We start from the raw sequence: 9,765 nt of genomic DNA, 5'->3' as shown, positions 1-9,765 counted from the left end.
CCCCAGCTGCTAATTATACGGCTGATCGAGAGTCACTCAAGTGGGACTGTCAGAGCCGGGGGGCCCTTGTGTCTGCAAGGGTTTAAGGAAGTCAAGGGTGGGAGATGGAGGAATAAGGAAGTCTCCACCTCCATAAGGGTGGTTATATTTTAAAAGGCAGGTTTTTTTTTTTTTTTGTTACAATATTTTTCCATCGACATCTTACATCCACTTATTGTTGAAATAACATTTTGAGATGAAATAAACCCTTTTGTTTTAGGGATAGGGGATGAAAAAGCAACAAATAACTGTAATGATAAAAAAAAAATTGGGTTTGAATTTGCTGTGGCTTTCCTCCATCCAACAGACTCAAAATTATACATACTGATTTAAATGAATAGAACACCGCACACGCGTACGGTAAGCTAAATGTGCCTAGCAAGTTGGACAGAAAGCACGTGCTTATTGAGCCATCGACGAGTCCCGGTACAACTCAGGCCTGCTAGTGGCCGCTCTCTTCATCAGAAATGGCAGAACAATTTAGGTTGGTTTCCAGAAGCTGTTCTGATGCATGTTTGGGATCATTCTCCTGCTGGAAAATCCCACTGGTCCAAGTTGCAAAGTTTTAGCTGTTGATTTAAAGTGAACCATGCTTGACAACGTTTTTAGTAAGAAAGCTTTTCCTCCAAACAAAACTCTCCGCGTGACCAAAGTGTCAAATCATTGTCATACTGAAAGAATCTTCTCCAGAAAACTGTTTTGGCTGGTCCATCTGGGCAGCTGCAATTTTATTTATTAAACTTTAAGTTTTGTCGATTTTGGAGAGAAGGCATTCGTTCTTGGTCTGCACCCTCTAAGTTATCGTCTCTCTGCCCTGGACAGAAGAAACACTGGTGTTCAAAACAGTTTCCAGTTTATATAGGCTTGAGCCATTTGTGATTTTGTGGGTGGTTCCCTAACATCTTGGCGAATTTATTCCTGACCTGACGGTTGACGTTTGGGTCAGATGGGGAACTTGGACACAAGTTCCAAATCATAAACAAACGTGAATTAAAAAGGATCCTGGACAAAAACCGCTCCTGGATCACCCTGACTTCAGTCCTACTAAACATTTACTGCCCCTACTTAGAGGCAAGGTCCATTCCAGGAAACCAACCAATAGAAGTGCATGAATTATACAGTTTCTAATGAATTATACCACAGGCTCACTGGTGGATACAACAATATGTGGATTCTTTGTAACTTGCTAAGGTATAATTTTGAAGCTGCTAGGATTAAAGAAAAGCTACATCTAATTTAAAGTTCATTTTAGTTGTTTGCGGTATCAAAAATCCACTGTAAAAAAAGAAGAGATGAAAAGCTCCAGATTAAAGACATCCAGGTCAGGAATGAGTGTTTGTAGACTTGTTGCTGGCGCTGTGCAGAATAACTTCAATAAATCCTTGCAGTTCAATCCAGATCCGTCTGTCACAGCTGGGTTTAAATCCCCTCAATGTGCAGCACGCTGTCCACCTTCCTGCAAGCTCCCTGCCATGGATCCATGCTAGATCATCATCTGACCCGAGGATACGGGAGCAGGACCTGTTGAATTCCAGATGTAGTACTCTTTGGACAGGAGTTCTCGGGCTGAGGACCACACAGGGATACCGATTTCAGTTTCACATAAGAAATAAGCAGGAAATGCTTTGACATAAAAGCTGTCAGCTTACATGTGATGATCCTTGGTTTGGCGGATGAGTAAACTTGCACTGAATGCTGGTCAACAAAACACCCGGACAGAGTCGTGTCTGGCACTTTTAAGTACAACTGCTGGGAAAAAAAGCAAACTGTTATAAAAGTTACAACTTAGGCATGACTTATTGGTTTCACAGTGTCTTGCAACTGTAATCATACCCATTGAACATTTTTGCAATTTCAAACATTCAGATGTTAACTAGCACTTAGACAGTCCACGGTAACTCTGTAGGAGCTGCAGATATCCACGTTTAAATGGATGATAATTTACTAGCAGGAAAACTATTCGGCACAAACTGAGAAAGAGGTAATGCTGGATAGCATGTTCTCACACACAATAACCACCAGCACCCGGCGCACCCTAGTGGTGTGTTCTCTCCCCACTCCTCCCTGTACACGATAGACTGCACCTCAGCTGACCCGTCTGGGAAACCCTTGAAGACTGCAGATGACACCACTGTCATTGGTCTGATCCAGGACGGAGATGAATCCGCATGCAGACAGGAAGTGGACCAACAACACTGTCTGCTGTGGATCACCTCTGGTTCCTAGGAAGCCTCCCTTTCTGACCTGGGCTGGCCCTCACACACAGTCACCGTTCAGAAGCCGACCCAGCAGTGACTGTACTGTCTGTGGCGACTCAGGAAGTACAACATCTTATAAACGGCCATTATTCAGCTTGTGCCGTTTGTCCATCACTGTGTGGTTTGGCTCATCCACAAAACGGGACAGGTCCAAACCGCAACAAAATATTAAGGCCGCAGGAAGGATCATCGAGGCCGATCATCCCCAGTGTGAAACATGGATACAGCTGCATGATGCTGAGGGTGTGGTTTTGTTCTGCAGGGGTAGAGAAGCTGGTCAGAGTGGAAGGGAAGATGGATAGAGGTAAATACCAGCCCATCCTGACAAAAGACCTGTTAGAAGTACAAAAGACTTGATACTATGGGGTTTGAATACTTTTGTAAGGCATTGAATGTTCCTTAAAGGGGCCTAGTCACATACTATGACTAAGAATTAACTGGTAACTCTCTCTGGTACAAACAAAAGTTATCCAATCAAATGATCGCACTCTGTTGGCTTATAAAGGTGCGTTCACATCGAGTCGGAATGTGTCAGGCTGAGCGACAGATTTACATGACATCCTTACGTACAGGCGCAACACTGAAGCGATGTGACACTAAGTGAGACCACAGAGGCAATTCTAGCAACGCAAAACGGACGATTTTGCCGATTAAAGCCGAGCCAGAGCGACTTTAATCGGCAAAATTAGTCTTAAAAGTAAGACTAATTTTGCTGGAGTTGAAAAGGCTGAACGTCTGTGTCTTGTTGCGCTGTGACAACCAATCAGGAACTGGATGTGGCTGTGACGTGAGGTGAGGGACTGTGATAGAAATTAAGCACTTTTCATTCAACATGGAAGACAAGCTGATAATAGCGGTCTGCGGTCAGCCTGAGTTGCATGATTCAACCAAATATTAAGCCCAGAAAGGAGGAAGCCTGGAGAAGAGTGAGTGAGGAGACTGGAGTGGCAGAGAAGGGAAAGCGTCACTAGATGGCGCCGTTGTACTGCTGTGTTTCATTTACTGTTGCCTGTCATGCAAACAGCCGGCATCAGGTGAGCGACGGCAAACATGTCGACATTGTGGCACATTCACGTTCAATGTGAACACACCTCTATATTTTACTTCTATGTTGTTTTAACTACTCTTATAGCACTAGTGGCTCGTTTTTCACACAGTAGGCTGACAAGAAAGGGGGTTTGAGAGAGGGGAGACGACATGCAGCAAAGGGCCTCAGGCCAGAATCGAACCCGGTTCAGCCGCCTCGAGGACTAAGGCCTCTGCACATGGGTTGTGCTCACTACCCCTGCGCCATCGCAGCACGCACTGTTTCTATGTTTTACACCTTGTTTGTGCTCTATTGGTTGTTAAACCCAGTGCTTTTGTGTATATTACATAGACCTCGTCTATGTAATATACACAGGATTCTTGAGGGGGCATGGGAGTTTGCCCAACCAGTCTACATGTGCTTTGTGGATCTGGAGAAGGCATTCGACCGTGTCCCCCGGGGGATCCTGTGGGGGGTACTCCGGGAGTATGGAGTACCGGACCCTTTAATAAGGGCTGTCAGGTCTCTGTACGACCGGTGTCAGAGTCTGGTCCGCATTGCCGGCAGTAAGTCGGACTCGTTTCCGGTGAGAGTTGGACTCCCCCAAGGTTGCCCTTTGTCACCGATTCTGTTCATAACTTTTATGGACAGAATTTCTAGGCGCAGCCAAGGTGTTGAGGGGATCCGCTTTGGTGGCCTTAGGATTGCGTCTCTGCTATTCGCGGATGACGTGGTCCTATTGGCTTCATCAGGGCGTGATCTACAGCTCTCACTGGAGCGGTTCGCAGCCGAGTGCGAAGCGGCCGGGATGAAAATCAGTGCCTCCAAATCCGAGACCATGGTCTTGAACCGGAAAAGGGTAGAGTGCCTTCTCCAGGTTGGGGAGAATGTGCTGCCCCTAGTGGAGGAGTTCAAGTATCTTGGGGTCTTGTTCACGAATGAGGGGAGGATGGAGCGGGAGATCGACAGGCGGATTGGTGCAGCGTCTGCTGTGAAGCGGGCGCTGTACCGATCCGTTGTGGTGAAGAGAGAGCTGAGCCAAAAGACGAAGCTCTCGATTTACCGGTCGATCTACGTTCCTACCCTCATCTATGGTCACGAGCTTTTGGGTCGTGACCGAAAGAACGAGATCCCGGATACAAGCGGCTGAAATGAGTTTTCTCCGTAGTGTGTCTGGGCTCTCCCTTAGAGATAGGGTGAGGAGCTCAGTCATCCGGGGAGGACTCAGAGTAGAGCCGCTGCTCCTCCACGTCGAGAGGAGCCAGTTGAGGTGGCTCGGGCATCTGGTCAGGATGCCTCCTGGACGCCTCCCTGGTGAGGTGTTCTGGGCACCTCCCACCGGGAGGAGGCCCAGGGGAAGACCCAGGACACGCTGGAGGGACTATGTCTCCCGGCTGGCCTGGGGACACCTTGGGATTCCTCCTCAGGAGCTGGCCCAAGTGGCTGGGGAGAGGGACGTCTGGGCCTCCCTACTGAAGCTGCTACCCCCGCGACCCGACCCCGGATAAGCGGAAGAAGACGGACGGACGGACGGACATAGACCTCGTGACCAGTAGTACGATATTGTGAATGCATGCAATAAGTGAACAAGGAGAAGCAATGGAGCCGAGCGAGTCAGCAATGCCCAGCGGAGATGTGAAAAGAAAGAGGAAAAGTCCAAGATCAAGTGTGAAGAACTGCAAAAAAAATACTACATCGGGTTAGTCTTTGGCCCCACTGAGCTGTCACTTTACTGCGAGGCATTGCAGGATGGTTTATTGGCTCTTACAGTAGCTGTGTCAATTGTTGCCATCTTGCTTTCTGATAGCTCTGCTGTACTGGCAGCAGATGGCACAATAATGTTTGTGTCTGCTGATCACGCCTGATGCAAATTTCTCTTTTCAGGCTCAAAAAGGACTAAGTAAACACTATCAGAACGAACGCTTGGTGTGTATTGTTTTAATTGAAAATAAACATATGTTGTTGTTTTTTAATAGTCAAAGTACATGACCAGGTGCCTTTAAGTTATATCTTTTCAGCTTTTCCCTACAATGTTTGCATTTGACAGCTTTACAAATCTAAAAAGTAAATATAAGAATGGAAATTAATAAACATACGAGCAAAGAGAAATGACATTAGCATTTTAAGTGGAATGGATAAACCTAAATGATTCGTTGTTTTCATAAATACATAATAATTAACATTCATCAGTTCCTGCAAGTCACACTTACAGCACATTCTGAGTAGAAACAATTGTGTTAAAAATGATAAAACTTTATGTGTAGCTTTGGGAATACCTGAAATCCAATAAACAATGTATATTAGTATAGTACAATACTTATTAGCAGACTTTTAATGCATACTTTTAGCAAGTTGTTAATGGAAAAATGAGCACCTTAATGTAGGCTGTAAGTCCTGTGCAGAGAGGGTCCGAAGGCCCTTGGGAGGATCCAGAAAACGTTATTTTACCATCCATTGTGACCTCATGAGACTTGGGAAACTTTTGACCTTTAATTTAGTGGAAAACAGAAAAGCAGTGTTAGTTTTTAAAATGTATTAAAATTCTGTAAAATAGTGTTTTTGTTTTTAAATTTAAAAAAAAAAAATGGCATGTACCCAGAACCCAGACCAGCAGATTCTTTTCCTTTGACACGTCTAGTTGTCCAGAGCTCACCTTCACATCCACAACACCCATCTGATTTCTGGACAACATGCACGCATTTGTGAAAAGACTTAAAAAATACACTACCATTTCACAGCAGAGCACACCAAAATAATCCTGATTGCCTCTAAATTTCAGACAGGCAATGTGATATTGTCTCTTTTTAGATGATCTATGGTAAACTGTTATATTTTATGTGTACTTTATATACATTTTTCAGTTTAGTCTCATGGCTCTGAAAAGATTTTGCAGAGCCAAACATTTAAGAAGCTGCACTCAGAATTAGATATTTTCATATTTGAGTTGGCCTAATTGTCTTTTAATCGGAATTTTAAACTTACTTGTGGATTCAGACACCCAAACAAACGCAGTTGAACATAGAAAGGCTTCTTTCATTCAAGTGAAACTAACATATAAAACAATATTTCAGTAAAAAGCAGCATCTACTTTCTGTCCTGCAACTTGCATTTCACCCCATCAAGTTCTCCTTTTATTTTCTTTGTCATAGTATTTTGCTTTCTTTAACACATCTAGAAAACAAACCTATCTTCCTGCTGTGTTTATATATATATATATATATATATATATATATATATATATATATATAGTAACAACACCAAATATCTATATAAAGCAATACAGTACCTCTTGATTCTACTTTTAGTTAATGAATTTTTCTGTTTTTGCTAGGATTGGGATTGGGGAAGCTTGATATCAGGAAACATGTCATGCAATGGTAAATTCCCCATCAGGCAAATTCAATGCAGATTTACAAAGCTGAACTATAGTTATATGAATTATATTTATATGTACAGCTGATTGATTTATTTATTATTACTATTTGTATTTATGTTTTAATTTCTGTACAGCGCTTTGATCCATCTTTGGATCAAAAGAACAAAATTTGATTCACTGATTGTTAAAACTTGCACAGTCAAGCTGGTTTTGCAGCTCTAGACAATCTAAATGTAGTCAGACTGAAAGCAAATATGGATGTTCGAATTCCAAAAGTTCCAGTTAAGTTACCAGTCTGTTTCATAACTATAAATCACTAACTAAATAAAAATACATGCTTAAAAAAATAAAAAACACATCTTCACTATGGTGTCTTACCACCATAGTCTAATTTCAAAGATGGCGTTGTATGTGAGAGAAACGTTCTTGCAGCTGCTTACCTGTTGAAGAATGGCAGGTGTGCTGCACAGTACTCAAAGCTGTTCTTCACAGACTCGTGAAGTTTGAGGGACACGCTCAAACGAAGGTTATTCTCCTCTTCCTTCAGCTGATATGAGCCAAGGATGGGGGGAACAGGGACCTGGAAGAAAAGTTCAGCAATAAAGTTCAGCAGTTATCCATTCTCTAGATACTTCATAAAGTCAAATGGTTATCTTCTGAAATGGATACCTGCGAGGTGTAGCTGCAAAGTCTAAATGGCTCCAGAGGAGGGGAGAAGGGAAACTTGTATGGCCCGGAGAAAGCCGAGCCATCGGCATTATCGACACTGCTGGCGGTCAAGATGCTGGAATCCAGTGAGGTTACGCAGGGATGGACCAGGATGTCCTGCAGTGGAGAACCATTGTGCGGCAATGACAGGGTCACAGTGACGTTTGGTAGCACCCCCTCCACTTCACACTGTGGACGGAAGTGCAGGGTGATGAGGAAAAAAACAGGCGCAATGCAGTGAGGTGACAGTACCTTGTAAAAGCATTCACATTCTTTGATTTATTAGATTTATTTATCCTACATTTGGTACTTTAACATATTTTATTTGGGATTCAACGGGAAAGCCCAACAGAGTGGTGCAAAACTGTGAAGATGAAGGAAGGGGGCATCATTTTTTTAAATGTTTTTACAAATAAAGTTCTGAAAAAACTCTGGCAAGCACGTGTACCATGTGACTAATGGGTATTGCAACCTATTCAGAACATTTAACAGAGATATAGGCTCGCCATCCTCTCCGGAGAAGCTGCACAGATCCGCAGCTCAAGTGGGAGCATCAGTTGTCATGACAACTGTAGCTGTGCACACCACATATCTGGATTTTATGAAAGAGTAGCAAGGATAAACCTAATGACAAAAGAAAGCTATAAAAAAAAGTGTTGCAGTTTTCTACATGCCTTGTAGGAAAATTAAAAACATGTGGAAGAAGGACAGCAAAGACAGGGAACAAAATTTTGCAATACCTTGTATAATACAAAATACCTTGTATAATACGAAAAAGAAATGTTGCTGGGGCATTATTATTATGTTCTGTGCATCGCTTACTTACTTTGCAGGTCACAGTCCCATAAACATCCCACAAGTCCTGTCTGGTGGGGCTCCCATACTGCATTGAGCGTACCGTTTCCACCACTGCCACATTCACCATGGCTCGGCCGCGATGTAGGCCTGTCTTCCAGGCCGGCTGCTTCTGGGCGCCAGCGGAGGTGGGCACCGTGGGTGCAGTGGGCGTTACCGCTTGGGGGGTATCCAGGAGTGTGCCAAGAGGGCAGACCTGCAAGAGGAGCGATGGCAGCGTTGCCATACGAGAGACCAGCCCCTCACTATCAAGATTTCCCGCTGATCCAAGGAGAAAGGTCTGGAGGCCGGCTAGAAACGTAAGACCTTGCGAAACTGACAGCAGGTTGGCCAGAGGAGGCCGCGGCTCTGAAGGGATGTCCACTAGTGGCAGGCAAGCCAGGATGAGTGGCGCCTGAGAAAGAGCCAGGACAGGCCACAATGTTCCCTTTCCGTCCAAGCGTAGCTCCACAGCTGGTGACCGTGGACGGTACAGACAATCGTCTCTGGCAGCTACGTAGGACTTGTGAGAGCCTGAAAGGCCCAGCTCGGTGAGCAGGAGCTGCAGGAAGCTGCTGTCTTCTGGGACTGCAACATAGGAGGAACCTGCCAGGCTTTTAGCACGGTGTTCCACAGTGGAGAACCTCCTGTTAGGGAGACACAAGACGTTCAAACACATTGGATAACTAATCACAATGTGAGATTAAAACAATCTAATATATATATAAAAAAAAAACAATCATCTTATCTTTAGCATATATACAAAACAGGGAGTGTGTGAAGAAAAAAAACAGAAGGAAGTCACGGACCTTGAAAACCGTATTGATGCATTTTCTCCTTTCTCATTATAAATAATCCACAAAGCTCGTAAACTCATCTGTCCGGTTGTAACAACTTCCCTAACATCTAAAAAAAAAATCACTTTTGCATGTTTTCCTTTCTTATATTTAGCTATGTATTTCGTTCTCAGGGTAATATATCCCCTCTGTGCAGCAGTTCCTTTCCTGTTGTTATCTCACGTGACAAGCACGCTCACCCAGCTGACACATGCGCATGCGCAATATGACTGGACGTGCGGGGGGAGATGGGAATTCCGACTGTTTAATGAGATTTGGGTGTTTTGGCTCAGGTCACCACCAAAACAAGTTCTTCGGGGTTCAAGAGCAACTATTGACAATCACTTATTATCAAGATTTATTTAGCTATTAAATCATGGAGAATAGGTACATATTCAGTTTAGAATTTAGTAAATTTCAATCCAATATTTCTACCAAAGTTTAATATGAAACAACCTCCTCTCTGCCCATCATCTACAATATAAACCCATATATGTTGCAGTACACACCGCTTTGTTTTTCCTGTGCTGATATTTGTTAACATTTTTCACAGTTAGTCAGGTTAAAGTGAAGTTTGATTATAAAATAACAAACCAGCTTTTAAACATCTCCCAGAGGATTGTAAAATCCATCGTCTCAAAATAGACAGTTTATTGGAAAAAATGCTAACTAACCAAGTTATGGCAA

The 9,765-nt window shown here is 43.6% G+C and overlaps 1 protein-coding gene across 2 annotated transcripts; it reads right to left on the bottom strand.

Annotated features, from left to right (window-relative positions):
- Positions 1-1,116: 1,116 nt before the first annotated feature.
- On the bottom strand, positions 1,117-9,274 carry LOC118567078 (AP-5 complex subunit mu-1-like). Of its 2 annotated transcripts, none has more exons than XM_036151155.1 (8): positions 9,052-9,274; positions 8,235-8,889; positions 7,370-7,597; positions 7,141-7,280; positions 5,920-6,005; positions 5,699-5,811; positions 1,689-1,788; positions 1,117-1,605 (listed from the first exon to the last, which is right to left on the bottom strand). In XM_036151155.1, the coding sequence occupies exons 1-8, from the start codon at positions 9,117-9,119 to the stop codon at positions 1,523-1,525; spliced, it is 1,473 nt and encodes a 490-aa protein (XP_036007048.1). In that variant the 5' UTR covers positions 9,120-9,274; the 3' UTR covers positions 1,117-1,522. The 2 variants fall into 2 exon arrangements, with proteins under 2 accessions (XP_036007048.1, XP_036007049.1); XM_036151156.1 differs by having other exon boundaries at positions 1,689-1,785.
- Positions 9,275-9,765: the final 491 nt, after the last annotated feature.

Source organism: Fundulus heteroclitus, chromosome 19 (genome assembly GCF_011125445.2).
Source record: "Fundulus heteroclitus isolate FHET01 chromosome 19, MU-UCD_Fhet_4.1, whole genome shotgun sequence".
Classification (NCBI taxonomy): Eukaryota; Metazoa; Chordata; class Actinopteri; order Cyprinodontiformes; family Fundulidae; genus Fundulus; species Fundulus heteroclitus.
Note: the sequence above shows the minus strand (reverse complement) of the source record. Positions and strands in the feature narration are given on the sequence as shown.